Consider the following 18,624-nt stretch of genomic DNA (forward strand, 5'->3'; position numbering starts at 1 on the left):
GCTGGAGTTTTGCTTCCACAGAGCCACGGGGAATACGAAACATTTCCTGCAGCTATGGGGTTTCAATGGGATCCATCCATCCATTTTCTTTTCACCCTTGTCTCTAGTGGGGTCGGGAGGGTTGCTGGTTCCAATTTATCTCCAGCTAGGCGAGATTCACCCTGGACAGGTCGCCAGTCTGTCGCAGGGCAACACAGAAAACACACAACCATTCACACACACACTCACACCTAGGGAGAATTTAGAGAGACCAATTAACCTGACAGTCATGTTTTTGGACTGTGGGAGGAAGCCGGAGAACCCAGAGAGAACCCACCATGCACAGGGAGAACATGCAAACTCCATGCAGAAAGACCCCGGGCCGGGAATCAAACCCAGGACCTTCTTGCTGCAAGGCAACAGCTCTACCAACTGCGCCACTGTGCAGCTCAATGGGATCCCACCAGAGAAAACTGATATTTAACAAGCACCTTATTTAATTATTTTTAAGCTTGTCCTGATGTAATATCTTGTTTTTAATTGCATTTTGTGCACTTCATTACTGTAAATAAATGTTTTGTTAAAAATAAAAAGTGAATCTTCTTCTTCCAGGAGATTGACGGAAACGCCCTGCTGCTCCTGAAGAGCGACATGATCATGAAGTACCTCGGACTGAAGCTCGGTCCGGCCTTGAAGCTGTGCTACCACATCGACAAACTAAAGCAGACCAAGTTCTGAAAACTGTGCCAAACCCGGTGTCCGCTAGAACATTCTAGAGGGGTTCGGTTCTCTGGGCGGCCGGTCTGTGATCCGATGGGAGAGAAAAAAGTCTCCATTTGATTTAGGATCCTTCTTACGCTTTACATTTTCAGCCTTTTAGAAACATGTTAGCATAGGTTTTACCTTCGTTTTAGCATTAAATGGTCCTAATCGGATCGTAAAAGGGCATCTCAGTGGATGAAAACCTACAGAAAGTAATTCCTTTGTGTTTGAGAGGCTAAAAATTTAAAACGTCTTCCGTTAGGGGGGGAAAATTTGACTTGAGTTTTATTTAACCAACAGAGCAAATCGAAGCAGACGGACAGCCAAAGAATCTGATCCGACACTCGTAGACAACCGATGAGATTCCCAGAGGCTCACAGACCAGAAGACTCTTTTTCAACCAGTTTGCCAATAATTTCATGATGTCACATGCAATCATCACAAATTCGCCTCTTGCTCTCTCCCTACCTGATCTACGTTCACAGATCTCGGCGTACAGTTCCAGTCAGAAGTCGCCCATCCTTATCATGGACGCCATAATAAAATATCTCTCTTATGATATATTTAACTAGAGACTAGTGAGGGTGTGTGTATGTAAATATCTGAGTCTTATTAGAGAAAATCCACAACAAATCCAAAGTTGTGGACCTAATTCCTGTTTAATGTTGTTCCATTTTTTTTTCTATCATGGAAACAAATTGGAAAAAAAGGAAAAGAAATTAAATGATAATAAAATCATTAAATGCTCAAAATTATGATAATATCATTCTAATTTCATGTTCATGGGTGGAGGTAAATTTCTGACCAGAACTGCACAATCTTTACTCTGAAAAACATCTTTCACACATGTAGCCTAATAAATAAAAAAAGATGGGGTTTTTTTGTTTGTTTTTTTGCCATAATAATCATAAATCACCAACCAAACATGTTGTCATCTCGTCTACTTAGCAGGATCAATACATATCTGTACCAGTACTGAACAACGGTGCATTTAAAGCAGCGTCGCATTCGATCTGCAGGTTCAGAAAATCACTTTGATACTATTTTTTCACATTGCCGTATTAGTAATGGATTTGTCATTCTTTGTTTTTGTATGACTTGAATATTTAAGCAGCATAGCAAAGCAAAAATAACGCAGAATATAAAGAAAAGAAAATGTGGGCACAGTCGGTGTGTGATATATTTACGTCTTAGAATGCCAGATTGTTACGTGCCGGTTTTCTCCGCTTCATAGACTCTCAGATGACGTTTTTTTAAAAATTTTTTTAAATTATTATTTAAACATTTGTGTCGGTATAGAAAGTTGCCAAAACACCCGAAACCCCTGACGGTTATGTAAATGCATTTATTATTTGACACTGCTTTTGTATGCCACTTTTGGTGGTACGGTATGCATCCTTTTCTAAACGATTAACCTTTGTAAGTGAACGCTGCTGTGAGATGCTGCAGGTGAAGCGTGTCCAGTGACATTCAGACGGAGGCGTTTTACTTTGAGAATCACAGCGAGCGAGTTTTTAGGAGAGTCCGCTGAGGCTCTGCTGGTGCTACACTTTATCTACGTATTTAACTGTTTGCTTTTGTGTTTGTGAGACCTGCAGAGGATCTTCTGACTGTGCTGTACTGTATGTGAGCATTAAAACTCAACCAAGAGTCCCAAAGCGCCTGTGTGAAGTCACTTCTTCTCAAAGTTTTGAAGGGAGAACTTCATTTTTTGGATGCTGCAACTAACGATTATTTTAGTAACTGATGTTTTTTTTTGACGATTAATCGGTTTTTAAAAATTTGCACATTCTGAAAATGTTTTTTTTTAGTTAACCACTGAAGCTTATTTTATACAACATTAGAAATACATGAAATATACAAATAGTTAAATCTCTTTTCTAAATGAGAGAATAAACATTTTATTGCCTGCAATGCAGCAGCAGAGGATTCCTTCAAAGAAGGCTCCATCATTAGTCGATCAATTGCATTAAAAATAATCAGATAGCAAAAGGGGTTTTTACAGCATTTGCACCAGGTGAAGCTAAAATTATCCAACTTCAGGAGTTCTGCGTAGAACAAAGATTTTTTATTTTTATCTTAAATACAAAATGTGCATGTTCCATGTACAGCTTTGGCTTACATACTGCTCTGAATGTGACCTTCTTTCAGACACAAAAAATTCATTTTTTGAGTCTGCATTCTTCAGCTAACCATTAATCGATTACTAAATTAATTGACAATTATTCCAATAAACGATTAATCACGATTAATCGTTCCAGTCCCACTGCATGGAGTCAGGTTTGTGTTTGTGTCTGAGAGCCGTTTCAGCCTCTGTTCTTCAGACGCACTCAGGGATTGACGAAGGTGACCTATTTTTCTGCCGCTCTGAATGTCGTCCAGGGACCGTCTGCGGTTCCTCGTGGGGCTCTCAAGGGTCCCGATTAATCAGGAGCGGGTTCACCTGTCAGCTACACCTACAGCAGAGTAACATATTTAAGAAAGACAGCAGCAACGTTGCACCACTCTGTCCAATCATCACAGGCAGATGGTTTACTAATGAGCTAATTTCAAAAACCGGTTGTTTGCACCGTTTTCTTTTGGGGTAACATAGTAAAAGGGGAGGTGAAGACACAAAATTCAGATTTATATCTCTAAAAAGAACTTTGAAAACTAAAACCACATTGGTGTAGGTCTCTCCAATCTCAACAGAACACACAAACGAATAAAATAAAGCATTACTTTCGACCTGTATGTGCCAGAGTTCTGAATGTTTTTCTATGGACCGTTTCTTGGAAATGGCCGTGTCAGCACCTTTCAGCCTGCGGCAGCAACAGGTGGGGGTGGGGGGAGAACTGCAGTACCCCATACATGAGATCACTCTGGCACTTCAACAAAAGGACTTTATGTTGTAGAAAAAGAGCAATTAAGCGCAAAACTCACAGCTGTATAAAAACGTCTAAAACGTGATGTCAGAATTCAGCCTTTGTCCAATTATCATTAATTATTATTATTATTAATTATTATTATTATTATTGTTGTTAATTATTATTATTATTATCCTAGTGTAGTTGCATAAGAAATGATCCACCAAATGTCATGCTGTTTTTGCCATACAACTAAAGAGGAGATGCACAAATAATCTTAATAATCTAATCATGTTTATAAAAAAAAACACACCAAGAAAAGAGTCAAACTGAAAATAAAGAAAAGCGTTAATATTCACATCACGGCCAGGTTTAAAGAGAGTAAAATCTAATATTGAGGCGTTTCCTGACTCCACTTTTATACATTGGCGAATCAAGTGAGCAGAATTTAGTTTTGGAAACTGCAGCATGAATTTTGTCGACGTGAGAAGTTCCAGACAGACGGACGACTCTTCTCCGTGACACAAACTGCATGTATGTTCACCGACAACACGGACATCCGACCTGCGCGAACGTCTGGATTCCCATTTACACTCGCCTCTTTGAGTACGGATGGAACGGCGAGCAGCGAAGTCTGCAGAAAGCCAGACGCCGCTGACACCGTTTCCACACGTGGAAATGGGATCTGTGAACTTCGACATCTTGGAGAGATTTTATTTTCACCATTCCTCAAAGAAAAAAAAAACAAAAAGAGAAGATCTTCTAAGGTAGAAGATGAACAAAAAGATGGATTTTTGAGGTATGTAGGGTTAAAATCTCTGACAGTGAATCTAATTTTTTAAAACTCAAATCTTATCAATACTTTAGATTTATTTTTTTAATAATTGGATTTAATATGATAGTTCAGGGGAGCTAGAATTTCCATAATCATGAGCAAACCTATTTAAAAGAGCTTCAGGTTTCTTTCATTATACCTGGTTGTAGCTGTAGAGATGCAGAAGACGAGAACAGAAGAACCATCGGCTGTGCGCTCCACACACCTGACCTACATGGAAATATGGCAAGAAGAAAGTCATTGTTGAAAGAAAAACACAAGAAGTTCAGTTTGCAGTTTTTCACGTAGGAGAGACAGCAGACATGTTGAAGAAGTTACTGATCTACTAAACTTGTTCTCTGACATGGAAAACACTTTGTGTGTTGAAACCTGTTGCTCCATCCTAAACCAGGGCGTCAGACTCATTTCTGTTTTGGGCCAAATAAAGATCCTGAACGCTCTCAAAGGGCAGAATTTGTTTTTGAAACCTGTTCCCAAGCTGTTAAATATCAATTTATTCTTAAAATTGATATTATTGAACAACTTTCCATTCCCCCTAGAGTTATGTGATACTTTTTGTGATTTTTTTTTTGTAATAAAAAAATCAAAGTGTTTGTGGTTCTAATTTGGAAATATTTGCGCTCATTTATGGCTGTAAATGCGACATTTCGTTTTTTGTGGACTATAATCTGACATCAATAAAGACTGCGGCAGCTGTCTAGTACATGTAAGAAAGTTTTTGACAATTTTTGAGAAAAACCTGCAAAAAAAACTCCCAATTTTGTTTTAGCACAAAAATGTTGTTGATTTTGTGTGAATTTCCACAATAATTCTCAAGAAAGTGGAGGAACTGACTGGTATAATTTGTCAGGAAACGGATAAAAACTGCACTGATTTGACTGATAACATAATATTTAAGCACACTTAGTGGTTAGTCTAGAAGTTAAAGGGCCACATAAAAAGCTACGGCGGGTCGGATTTGGCCCACGGGCCTCGAGTTTGACACACGTACGCTAAACACACCATCCTCATGGTCATAAACGGTGGTGGAACTAAATACAGCGTATTAAAAAACTACTAGACCCCGATGGCTGAAAACTGGGGTCAAGGTTCACCTGCGTGTGGGACAATGACCCTAAACATGCAGTCAGAGCTGGAATGGGATTATTATCAATCAAATTTTATTTGTATAGCACATTTCAGCAGGAAGGCAATTCAAAGTGCTTTACATCAAATCAAACACAAAAACACAATGCAACATAGAATCAACAATTAACATCACGTCAGGTTTCGTCAATAAATTTGCATTTGATTACGTTTCAAATACGACTCTAAACAAGTGGGTTTTTAGTTGAGATTTAAAGGAAGTCAGTGTTTCAGCTGTTTTACAGTTTTCTGGAAGTTTGTTCCAAATTTGTGGTGCGTAGAAGCTGAATGCTGCTTCTCCTCGTTTGGTTCTGGTTCTGGGGATGCAGAACCAGATTATTATGCGATATGACCTAGTCAAAGTCCACACCTACATCCAGTTGACAGTTTTTAAGAAGACTTGCCCATTGTTCAGATTTGAGGCTCTAGAAGAGAAATGGATCATAAGAAGTGAAGCCCGAAAGGTTGCAGTTGAGCGTCTTTGTGTTGGCCTATTGCATAAAATCCCAGCGAAACACACAGAAGTTTTTCTACTGTAAATGCACCAAAAACAAAAAAACATAAAGAATGTAAAAGTAATTGTTTTTGCCATCTTTAATGAAAAAAAAAAACAAGAATACATAAACACATGTACATACATTTAGACAGAAAAAACTGTTTTGCAACATAAGAATGAATCATTTTAGCTGTTCAAAAAGGAGAAGTTGACACTGTTTTGTTGTAATTCCCGAACCCTTTATGTCTTTCTTCAATATATCCTTATGTCAAAATACACAGTATATTAAATCAATGTTACATAGAAAACAATTTAGATATTTGTAACATATGAATTAGGGGTGGGAATGTATTGTATCAGTCATTTATCATAATAAATTTCTTAAAATAATAAAAATTGTGATTTATTATAGTCATAATAAATTCCAGTTAATGTTTTAAACCCCACAAAACTCCATATTGTGGAGATTGAGTATTTTCTTCACTGTTCAATAAGTGTATCATTACATGTTCATTCATTTAAAAAATATGATTAAATGCAGTTACTGTGAGCCATTTAGTGACGCAAACCATTCTTTACGTGAAAGTATAAACAGTTCTTAGCGTCACTTTTATCGTTCTCAAAAAATATCGTGATAAAACCTCCGGTTCATATCGCCAAACCCTCTGAATCCTCAATGAGTATCCAGTATTGCTTTGTTTCTGAATGTCCTTCATCTTCCATCAAGAAATATTTTTGTAATTTTTATTAAATAAATTTAAACTTATGCTTTTCAAAAGATTTTTTTGTCACTTTACCGTTGAGTTGCAAAAACATTAACTTCGCGGACAGATGAACCAAAGTAAGTCTAAATTGGTTTCGTAGATGCTTTATTAATGAGCTTTGCAGCGCTCACCTGGCCCTCTCTACCACAACCTGCTTAATGATTCCCCCTCCATCCACAGCGGGGCAAAGGCTGCGGCTGTAACGCGACAGCAGCCAGCTGGAGCCACACGGAGCGGCAGCGCACAGCACAGGCGAACTCCTCATCCCACCAGGCTGTGATGCGCACTGGTGACGCCGCGTTCCTCTAGTCCGCACACAGACAGGCGAAGACTTGGCGTGGGATCGGACCCTGCTGCGCCTCATCTGGACGAACAGCGTCGGGGAAAATCCCGCAAAAACCGCGACTCTCTGCCGTGTGCGAGTGAGAGAGAGCGCGAGCGTGTGCGTGTGTGTGTGTGTGTGAGTGAGCGCGCGCGCTCGGAATTTTTTTCCTTTTTCTTTTTTTGATTTTTTTTTTTTTAATAGGCGATCGTTGTTGAGAATAATCCGTTTTTCAGGTGAACGTTTCCGTCGGACGAAGAGACGGGGGGCTTCTGGACTTTGCAGAGGAGACGAGCTGCTCAATTCCGACAGATTACCAGCAGATACAAGCTTTAATCAGGTAAGAGATGTCTGCATGCGTGCATGTCGTGAGGTGTCAGGAGATGGAAGAATGGTGTGTGTGTGTGTGTGTGTGTGTGTGTGTGTGTGTGTGTGTTGTTTCTGTGTGAGCGCATGATGTTACATGAGGATGAATGGGGATGGAGGAGAAGGCTGGCTCCGAGGCACCTGCGCATCCATGTAAAATAAAGCCTCTGCGCTCCGCCTGCGGTCCGCGACTCGAACAGAAACAAGACGGAGGCGATTTACTGCGCGAAACAATAAAATGTCGGGCGGCTGAAGATAAGCTAATTGGCCTTCAAACTCCTCCAACGTGGCTCTGCGGAGGTTGTGTTCGCATACGTCAAATATTTATTAGATTATTACAATAACAACAACAACAACAACAAAAAGATTTTTTGTCAAAAAAAATAAAGGTGTGTCAGTTTGTGGCATTTTTCATGTCTGTCGCTTGGATGAGCTGAAAACATGTGATGGAGGGGATCTGGTGGGAAAACGCTCTCACTGCGTCGTTTCCATCGGAATGCAGCAGCGTCTCCCCCTCCTCCACCTCCCTCCCTCCTCTCCGCTCACACAGGAGGCGCACGGCTCCAATACCATTAACTCATTTGTTATTGCCCAAAGCGCCATAGGGGGAATACGGCATCTCCTGGCACCCAGTCTGGCAGAAAACACGCCGTTCCCAGCTGAGGCGTGATCAGTCAGGATTTATTTCTGGGTTTTTTAGCTTCGTTTTTATATTCTGATGATGTAAAGAGGGAATAAAAACGCCGCAGTATGCCGACCTCCTTGTCCAAAACGTTCCTGTCCTCCTGATGCAAACTGTTTGTCCTCAAGGTCATTCACTGCAGCCCGGCATGCGGTTCAAACAGAACATCCGCGGAGCTGCAAGTGGCCAGTAATGCGGGTCGGGACTGTGAGCGGCAGAGGAGGCTGAGCGTCAAAACGCGGGGCTTTGCACTGATTTCTTTTTTTTTTTTGGGAGGGGGGCCGCGGCGCACATTAGAGCTGCTGCTGCTGCTTGTTGTGGAAGGCCCAAGTCAACGCAGTGCAGAGTGTGGTGGAGCTGTCCGGAATGCTGCTGCTGCTGCTGCTGCTGCTGCAGAGATGTGGAGCAGCACATCGGCTTGCAACATGAATCCATACTCCTCCAATTTTTTGTCTTAATTTAATGTCTACATCAAACACAAAGTGACGGAAGAAAGAGCCACAAAGTGTCAGGAGATGGAAGAATGGTTCCAAGATATTTACAAGTAAAAATCTGAGAAGTGTGGCATGCATTTGTAGTTTTTTAAAAAAAATTGTAGAACATAATAGACATATAGTAATATCATAGTTCCGTATGAATATGCAGACCTTTAAAGACCAAGGGCTGTACTGAAGACTTTGGGAAGAAGCAACCACTGATAATTTTTTGAATCTTTATTCAATTAATAAAGATTAGCTTGATTAAGAGCAATTGGGCTGTGCTCAAGGAAAAGTTTGAACAGTGTCTTGACAGCAGAAGTTAAGATAAATAAATAGTATTTTGGGAAAGCAAAGTTCTGTTGAATAATTGGCTGAATTAGAAATTAATAACCTTTTGGAAAATTGATTCTTAAACGACCAGTCACAGCCATGACAGATTTGATTTAGACTCCCATCTCACACACCTTAAAACTGAAGAAACCGCCATTTAGGGAATCTCTGTAAATCCTACAAAATGTATAAGCACCATTAATAGTAGTAGCGTTCTGCCACGACGGATTACAAAACAGCTTTCTCTGTTTGTGTTGCAAAATGCAGAATCAGCAGCCGAGCTTTTAGTGCAAGTTTGTTTTGGACAATTTTATAAGTTAGCGTGAAGAAATGAAAGGAAAACTTTAATATGACAGAGTAAGCTAACGCAAGCTAACATAAACTAACATGGCATGAATAAAATGACTATCATTGCGTTCTGGAATGAGTAGTTTTTATTCCAGTCTCTTTGTTCCCTGTTCGTCTTTTCAGTCCTTCATGGCTGGGTCTCAACACCTTTATGTCTTGTCCCTAATCCCTAACGCCTTTCTTTCAGCAAACACTTTTTCCTGCCACTCTGTCACAACGGCTAGATTTGAGGGAGTGGGGGATGTGCTGTGGTGGAGCAGGGGTTAATCACAACCCACATAAGGAGGCCTTAGTCCTCAACGCAGCCGTCGCAGGTTCGATTCCCGGCCTGGAAACCTTTGCTGCATGTCTTCCCTCTTCTCTCATTACCACTTTCCTGTCAATTAACTATCAAATAAAGGCCAATAAAACCTTTAAAAAAAAAAAAAAGATTTGAGGGAGTGGTCAACAAACAGAAATACTGCCAAAACGTTTTCCTACCTGAATTGTAAAACTCTGCAGCTCCTCCATAGTAACCAGGCCGCTTGGCTCCTTCGCTGGTTATTGTTCTGCTTGTTTGGGTTGTGAGTTTAGATCAGCCTGTGTCCCTGTCCCAACGATCAGAACAAAATGGCTGAATTACAACCAAAAGGATGCAGTCATGTTGTAATAAGTTCTGCTCATGACTTCCTGGCTTGATTTGGATGTTTTGAAGCAGAGATGCATCTAAAAGCTTGCATCGTTAAAAAGAGCGTGCATTTATCGGATCGTTTATCAGTTATCGTGATAAATTTCTCCTAACGATAAGAAATTGAACATCATTAATTGGAATTTATTGTGACAACAATAAATTCCAATTAATGATGTTCAAAGCCCCCCAAAACTGTCTTTAATGTCAGGTTTGATAGTTTTATTATTTTCTCCACTGTTTGTTCAATCAGAGCATCAATAAACATCGATACCTTTGAAAATACAGTGACTGTGTGCAAGTTAGAGACACAAATCACACTCCTTTATGTGACTGGTGTGCTATAAAAAAAAACGCATTACAATTAAATGTTTTTTAATTGTGTTTGTGGGACTATAATTGCTGTAACACACGGTTACCTAAAAAAGATGTACTAAACAGTTATTATTGTTACTTTTATTGTAATCGCTATGGTTGTGCAAAAATATTGTGATAAAACCTTATGTCCATATCGCCCGGCCATACCTTTAAACAATACTTTATGCTGGTTTAATATATAAAAATCCCAGTGAAAGACATTGGGATTTGAAGCTGTGACATGACAAAAAGCAAATGCATACATTTGCTGGACGTTCCCCTCTCTGATCCCTGCATCCCCACGTCTAAATAATATCCGGCTGTCTCATTAGTTTAATTATGCATCTGCCTATTCTTGGCCGTCTTATGTCATTTGCCATATCATGAGTCAATAATTCATGAAGGCGGGGCTTCAGGGAGGCAGCTGGAGTTGTCGTAGCTGCTGCTGAGTGCCTTCATCATGTGGTTAACAAACTAATCCGAAGCTGATGGCACACCGGACTGTCCGCAGCTGGTTTTAAGCACAGTGGTACTCACAGACCACTCAGTTATAAGCCATATTCCCCGCTGATCCAGATTACAGCTGGCCCTGCTGCACGCTCCTGCGTGTCCCCCACCGCCGCCGTCCCCGCGCTGTGTGGACTCTCTGCAGCTGTGTCTCTCTTGACATGCAAGCGGAGGCTTTGTTGTGATTGTCATCGGCGTGGGGACGCTGTTTGCAGTGGAAACCTGATAGCGGCGATCGAACGTTTTGGTGAACTGGATCTGCTTTGACAGTGATGATCCAGGTCACGGCTTACTGGGGGCCCGAAGCCTGGCACCGGCAGGGGCCACGGAAATAGAACACGAGCATCATGGAACTATCCGTGCCGCCGTCCAAGAAGAGGATCGAATCAATTTATAGTTTGTTTGACTAAAGGCTAAACAAAGAGTTTTTCTTTTAGAGCTCGCTGAAACATTATTAGACATAAATAAGTAAACGAGTAGCAAAGCTTTCACCTTGTGCCACATTACTCACAAACTGCAATAGATTTTATTTTATTGGTCTAGACCAAAAAGCAGTGCACAACTGAAGTGGATTGATAGAAAATCTAAATAATGTGCTGCGCATTTGAATTCACTTCACTTCCTTGACTCAGATACCCTTAAATCAAATTTACTGCAACAAATTACTTTAAGAAATCACTCACTTGGTAAACAAAAAAAACTAAAATCCTTTAGTGTGTAATTTAATTTTACTGTAAAGACAAAATGAACTCCAAACTCTGAGCCTTGTGTGGGAAAATCTGTGGACATAAGATGTCCTATTTAAAGCTTTCCACAAGCCACGTAGGGAACACAGCAAACAGCAAACATTAAAGATTGAACATCAAAGATGCCGATCATTGTTCCAGTTACTAGGAATCAAAGGCAACTCTAAACAGGTGGGGTTTTGACAAAACTCCGTGTTTCAGCTGTTTCAAAGTTTTCTAGAAGTTTGTTCCACGTTAGTGGAACATAAAAAACTGAATTCTGCTTCTCCGTGTTTGGTTCTGGTTCTGGTTCCGGTTCTGGAGGAGCAGAGCAGGCTAGAACCAGAAGACCTGAGTCAAAATTTTCTAAAATGTCCGGTGAACCAGATGAGACTTGACATCGCCCTCAGGACACCGTCTCAGGCAGTGCTAGCATGGGAAGATGGATGTGGCTAGCTACTGGACAATCCTGTTAGTCCAGGCATCTTACGCTCCAGTCATTGACGGCCCTGCAACCTTTACATACCAATATTCTTCAACACGTGTAACTCAAATATACAAGCCACTAACAGAAAGCAGCACTTTGGACCGGAGATGGATCTGAAAGTTGTAGGACGCTTGCCCTCGAAGGCTGCTGTTTGAAATAAAGGGTCCAGTCTCAGATCTAGGTAAAAGAAAGAATGAGAGTAGTCTAGCCTAATCCTGAACACAAGTCCAATGGAGAGTCTGTTGGAACGATCGAAAAATTATGTTTGTAGATGCTATGAGCTTGAGGTATTTTCCTTTGAAGAATGTGCAAGATTTTCAGTCTCTAGATGTGCAAATCTGGTAGACACACCCTAAGAAACAGGTAATGAGTACATCTACACTACTTTGTGTTAGGCCATAAAAATGCCGATATAACACATTGAAGTTTGTGATTCAAGTTCAAGCGGTGTGGCTACTTTTGCAAAGCGCCATAGTGCATGACTTTGACTGCAGTTCAGCATTTTAACAGCAGGTTTTTTTGTGTTTGATGCTCTGTTGCTGCTTGTCTGACAGAGTGTCTGTCAAGGACAACACTCAGCCACCACAGGAATCATCCTGAAAGACTGCCCCCTTTCTCTCACCTCTTCTTGAAATTTGCACAACACGCCTTCAGGACCTTCGACAAAAACGGAGACGGCACCATCGATTTCCGAGAGTTCATCTGCGCCCTGTCCATCACCTCCCGCGGCAGCTTTGAGCAGAAACTCAACTGGGCCTTCAACATGTATGATCTGGACGGCGACGGCAAAATTACCAGAGTGGAGATGCTGGAGATAATCGAGGTAAGGGATTACCGAGTCATTAAGCCACCAGGGGACTGGGTGTGTTTTGTCCGTCTGTTGCACACCTGCAGAGCAGCAACATCACACACACACTCGTATACACAGCGCCTCATTGTGGCAAAGCTTCAGCTGTATTGGATATCCTGATGCTATTTCAGGGAACACAATCTATAAGATGAATCTGATCTGTGTTGGTGATATTGGAGAGTATTGACAAATCCAGCTGGGATAAATATAGTGTTTTATTCCAGTCATATCAGATACACCATGTGTTTTCGCAAACTAAATTTAGCATTTAGTCTGCTGTTTTCATTCAGTTGTTCACATTTCTGCAAGTCTGTTTTGTCATCAGCTTGGCACTTATATTTTTTATGTTAGGCAGAACGTCACTAATTATTTGCGGATACAAACATGTGAACCAGCGGTTTGAAGAAAGCCGGGCAGCAGAACCAGAACGGTACCAGAACGCAATGATTAGAAAACACATTTTGATTGAAGTATAAATACAAAGATGGTTTCGGAACGAGGAAAAAAATCAAGGACAAAAGCTTTTATTTTATAGAAATTATAACAACATTTGGAAGTTATATTTAGTAATTATGAAAAAAACAGCAAAGTAGAGTCTCTTCTGACTAAACCCTACATATTTGTGTTTGTGATGGTGGGACAAAAAACGATTTTGTCAAGGCTTCACTCCTAAGTCAGTTGAAAACACCAAAACAAAACCCCGTGTCGGAAAAATAACACTCATAAAATAAGTGCCCAGTTTAGCTCTTTGGCAGAAATGTCAAGTAAATTTCAAACTATGTACTTTGAACAAAAAAATCATCCTGCTCTCACTTCCTTTTCATGTTTTCCCGTCGTCGTTGTGAAGTGTGATTAAAACGTACCGTTGTCAAACTGAGACGTGACGTCATCGTTGCTTTGAAAGTTGCTGCACTGGATTTTCATGTCAAACTATTTTTGCTCCAAAACTATTAAAGACATAAACTCCTCCTGCTGTGTGTCGCGACTGGACAGACTCTTCATGCTACAGCCTGTGGCGGAAACGCGCCCCATGGCAATCCTGGAACTTTGAGGTGCACTCCTGTAACCATGGAAACACAGATTTGATGTGTGTGCAACTACGAAACAAGTCCGGGTTGTAAGAGTCAAAGACTTTACTCTAGTTCCACTTGCAATAAAAAGACAGGACGGTTTTTGCGCTTGCCTATTATGACAGAGTTAGCACATTGTTAGCATCCAGTGCTAATCATCAAGTCTTTTGTCCAGTGGGTAAACTTTATAAACATCTGTGTCGCATACTTTTTATTCCCCAGGGAAGGAGGACGTTATGCGTTACAATTTAGAAGTTCCTAGAAATTCTGAATAACTTTTAAAAGTCAAGCATAAATTTCAAAACGCTTACGTTACATTTAAATTTAAGGGGTCGTGCTAACAGTGAGTGTTAACTAATATTTTATACTGCTGTGATAAAAGCTCATTTTATTTCAAGGCTTTTCATCCATCGTTCACAGAAAAGTGAACAAACACGACAGGGATGAGCGAATGACTCGTGAAACTCAAGTCGAGTGACATCTTCATCAACAGTGAGCTGTTTTCAAGGCTCTGAACCCGACCAGGATTTAAAGAACATTTTTCTTTTTTAAAAATCTTTCCTCTGGTCCCACAGTTACATCACCTCGCTCGACAAACTCTGCACATGTTTTATTTAAGCACGCAGGCCTCCGCCGCATTAGATAACAGAAGCACACTCCTCTGCTAATTTTCGCACTCCCTCTCACCCGCAGGCGATCTACAAAATGGTGGGCACCGTGATCATGATGAAGATGAACGAGGACGGCCTGACACCGGAGCAGAGGGTAGACAAGATCTTCAGCAAAATGGATAAGAACAACGACGACCAGATCTCGCTGGAGGAGTTCAAGGAGGCGGCGAAGAGCGACCCGTCCATCGTTCTCCTGCTGCAGTGTGACATGCAGAAGTGAAGCTTCTCACCCCATCCGACCCTCCAACCCCCATCCCATCCCATCCCACTCCCTCTTCCTGCTTGCGCCTCTTTCTCTCTAACCCATCCGCCCCCCACACACACCCAGTCTGTATCCACACACTCTGGACACGTTTTAATGTCTCATTAGGTTCTCTGCCATTTCCACAGGGGGAAGAAAAAAAACAAAGAGAAAAAAAAACACCCATAATAACAGAAAAGAAAAAAAAATGCTTGGACTATTTTTCAATGGACTCGCTTCTTGTGGTCGTATGCATGAGAATGTCAAAATGCAGAATAATTTTGAAAAATAGCTATGAGATATCACAGATTTCTATTTCTGAACATGCCAACGTGATTCGTGCACAGTAACCCTGTTCATTCTCACCTCTAGCTTGTATATCAGTGGAGCACTGCATTCAGTTTTGTTTCTGCAGTATTTAGGAACCCCCCCTTCCCCCCCAGTGTTCACTGCTGCAACTACTGTATGCTTTACATGATAGTAACACAAACAATAATTCCTATGATAATTGTAACTGTCTCTACTATCCAGACCTGTTGAGCTCTCGGGAGAATAGACAACGACTCCTGTCTGTTCCAGATGTTCTCGCTCAGTGGAACCGAGAAGAGTAGGTTCTTTGCATGCATATATTACGTGTCGAAGAAAAAAAAAACAAAAACAAAAAAACACAAAAACAACTATATAATCTCTTACCTTTTTTGCATCTTTAGGTGGCTATGAAAAGACATAAAATCGGAAATTCATTTAGTATTGTTGCATGGGCTGTACAGTATGTGACGCCTGCTGTCATTAGTTCCCCCCCTGCCCTCCTCCCAGTAACGTGGGAGCATCCCCCACTCCTCCTCCGCTCCCATTCGATTAAGCATTAGTATGCGATACTTGAGTTGTTGGAAAGATGTTTGGGCCAGTGGCGCCCCAAAGAGGGGGGGCAGAGGAGTCGTGGCCCCCTCTTAAAAAATCCTGGCCTCCCCAGAGAATTATATTCATGTTATAAAAAGGTATAAAGTATCTTCTTCTTTAATGAAAACATAAATGTAAAAAATCAAATATAAAATATATAAGTAGCTGTATAATATATAGTTAATATTATATTTAGTTGGATTTTCTTTTCTTTCTTTTTTTTTTTAGCTGTACCCCCCTCCTAAAATCTTTTATTGGCCACCCCTATAAAAATAATCTGGGGGGCGCCACTGGTTCGGGCTGCAGCCGTGGATTGAAGAGCTTTATCGTCGACACGCTGCACCGTGTTTTGGCTTCGTTGGCTTGTAAGATGAGCAGAAATCTACTTGTGCGTGTGTGTGTGTAGACACGATTTTATTTTATTATTTTTTGTTCCTTTTCTTTTGATCACGTCGTACTGCTGCCCTTTTAGAGGAAAGGTCAGAATCCCCGCCATCATCAGGCGCAGTACTCCAATAATTGGCTTCTTTTTTCTTTTTCAGGCCGCTTGTTTTGATTTAAACTTGAAGAAATAATAATAATAATAATGATAATAATAATAATAGTAATGAAAAAAGGGTAACTTTAACTTACATATCAACATGTTTACAGAAACAAAGAGCACTGCGAAACGAGTACGTTCTTGGCTTTTGGATCCGCTGCTTGGGGCCCGCTCTCAAGGCTTAGGGAGCTTGTGAGGGCGACTCCACGTCCAATGCAGCTAAAAACGACAACAATAATACAGAAAAAGCCTCATCTATGTTTACTGGACACACTGCATTCCTTTGTGTAAAACTTTTTTGTAAGGAGAAACTTTTTATTGAAAGGTGTCATCTTCTTCTTTACCTGTTTGCAGCGATCATTAAAGATGCGGGAACCTCAAAGAGGCGTTTGATGGAGTTTCTTACACTGTGAGACGGTCGCGTTTGGTTACTGCCGAAATGTTTCTCTTTCCGATAGTTTGCACCACCTCCCCTCCTCCGTCCTCTCCTCCACCCCTTTCCTCCCCTCTCATGTTAGGCTATGCAAGCATGGACTGGGAGTCTGCTTGTTGTCCACTTGCACAAGTGGAAGTTGCAGAAGAAGCTTTTCATTGTTTTGTTTTGTTGTTTTTTTTATTTTGTCTGAAACATACATGAAGCCAAGCCCCACATCTTCAGTGACTGAATTATTTCTACATTTTAGTCCAGATTTATCCCCCCGCACTCTCTTATTTTTGTCGAGTAAATGTTTCTATCAAATATGAAAACTCATTATAACAACTGACTGTATTCTTTTATACATGTGGCATGTGTTGCACCCAAACTCAGTTCTGTAGTGTTTGAAATGAATAAACCATTGACAGGCTTTTTGGAAAGACACAGGCTGGTAGGTGGAGTTACTGGGTCTGCACTGAAAATCCAAAATAAAGAGAAAAACAACATTAAGGTTGTGGATTGTTTCAGCCCACCAACTGCAAGGAGAACCTCTTTTACCTCCCTTAAGTTTGTGAAGCTCCGTCAGAGCACAGCAGTCTGAAAATGCTACGTTGAGATAGGCTAGTTGTGAAGGCTACATCAATAAATTTATGGCGACTTGCAGAAATATTCCTAACCCTTGAATCTGTGGCAAGCCGTTTTAACATAAATTCGGTTTCGTCTGACTATCCGTAATTACATTCTAGTTATCTAAAAATACATCCTGACTAAACAAAACAAATTTTTTACTATCCCAATTGGTAATTTAAGATATCTGCATTTACATTCCGACTAGTAAGAATAATAATTGAAGATATCTTCGATAACATTTTGACAAGTCAAATTTCCTCTCAAGATATCCGTAATTACAATTTAAGAAGTCTTGGACTTAATTATGACGAGTCAAAATTACAATTTTAGATTTCTGAATTAAGAATTGCACAGAAGCCCCTTTGCTGTGCTGTCCAAACAGTTGCCTGCAGAATTTTATGTTTCCTGCACAAAATTGTCAGTAAATGCCACAAATTAGAAAGAGCTCGGCAAAGTGGGAGAACACAAAACGTCATCAACTATAAGACTGGATCTCAAATCTGCAAAGAATTTCCTGTTTATTCATTTCCAACAAACCGAATGCACTTAAAAACAGCTTTGAAAAGCTAAAATTGTTATTGTCAAAGCATTCTCAACAGGAAAGTTGTGCGTTTTCAAACATCTTTTTATGTTTTTTCTATTTTTTTATTGTTTTATTAAACTTTCAAATTGCCATGCAAGTCAGGGATGTTTTGATTAGACAGAATACATATTCAAGATATCAGCAAAGTCATTCTGACTAGTCAGAATGTCAATTTAAGATATCTTAAATAGAAAAGCTGAATAATTCAACATATCTCTAATTCATTTAGAGATATTTTAAAAGGAATTCTGACCGGTCAAAATTACAATTCAAGATATCTTTAATTTAGTTTTCACTAGTCAAAACTACATATCTCCTATCCAAAAAATAAATTTACGATATCTTGAATTTTGTTGTCTTTCGAGATATCTTTAATTAGAATTATGACTAGTCAAAACTAAAATCGAGATATCTTGAATTTACTTAATGACTAGTCGTAATTTAATTGAAGATATCTGAAATGTGTATTTCAGATAGTCAGTAATTCATTGTAGACATCTTGAATTGAAGTCTTTATACAACTCAATGGTAAATCTGACGTCATTTCAACTGGTCAGAATATAATTAGAGATATCTTAAATCATTAAAACATCTAGTCATAAAACAATTTGAGATATCTGGAATGTAAGGGCGGCAAACCGAATTT

At 40.2% G+C, this 18,624-nt stretch overlaps 3 protein-coding genes and 1 long non-coding RNA gene across 5 annotated transcripts in view; 3 read left to right on the forward strand and 1 right to left on the reverse strand.

The window, feature by feature from the left end:
- LOC122846644 (sex comb on midleg-like protein 4) overlaps nt 1-2,394 on the forward strand; it is a 10,442-nt gene extending 8,048 nt beyond the window's left edge. For both annotated transcript variants that reach the window (XM_044143711.1, XM_044143712.1), the window contains one exon: nt 592-2,394. In XM_044143711.1, coding sequence (XP_043999646.1) covers nt 592-717 — 126 coding nt within the window. In that variant the 3' untranslated portion in view covers nt 718-2,394. The remainder of the gene's footprint in view (nt 1-591) is intronic.
- The window catches only part of afg1la (AFG1 like ATPase a), a 27,816-nt gene extending 13,795 nt beyond the window's left edge, over nt 1-14,021 (reverse strand). The window contains exons 1-3 of the mRNA XM_044143710.1: nt 13,791-14,021; nt 9,815-9,921; nt 4,562-4,632 (exon numbers count right to left, since the gene is read on the reverse strand). Coding sequence (XP_043999645.1) covers nt 4,562-4,607 — 46 coding nt within the window. The 5' untranslated portion in view covers nt 4,608-4,632; nt 9,815-9,921; nt 13,791-14,021. The remainder of the gene's footprint in view (nt 1-4,561; nt 4,633-9,814; nt 9,922-13,790) is intronic.
- Nucleotides 6,853-9,634, forward strand: LOC122846646. The gene is made up of 3 exons (XR_006373264.1): nt 6,853-6,884; nt 6,988-7,469; nt 9,522-9,634. It is a non-coding gene; the product is annotated as an uncharacterized LOC122846646 (long non-coding RNA).
- Nucleotides 11,962-17,275, forward strand: vsnl1b (visinin-like 1b). Its single transcript, XM_044143688.1, has 3 exons — nt 11,962-11,968; nt 12,632-12,900; nt 14,691-17,275. The coding sequence occupies exons 1-3, from the start codon at nt 11,962-11,964 to the stop codon at nt 14,886-14,888; spliced, it is 474 nt and encodes a 157-aa protein (XP_043999623.1). The 3' UTR covers nt 14,889-17,275.
- The last annotated feature ends 1,349 nt before the right edge of the window (nt 17,276-18,624 follow it).

Source organism: Gambusia affinis, linkage group LG16, assembly GCF_019740435.1.
Source record: "Gambusia affinis linkage group LG16, SWU_Gaff_1.0, whole genome shotgun sequence".
In the NCBI taxonomy this organism is placed as follows: Eukaryota; Metazoa; Chordata; class Actinopteri; order Cyprinodontiformes; family Poeciliidae; genus Gambusia; species Gambusia affinis.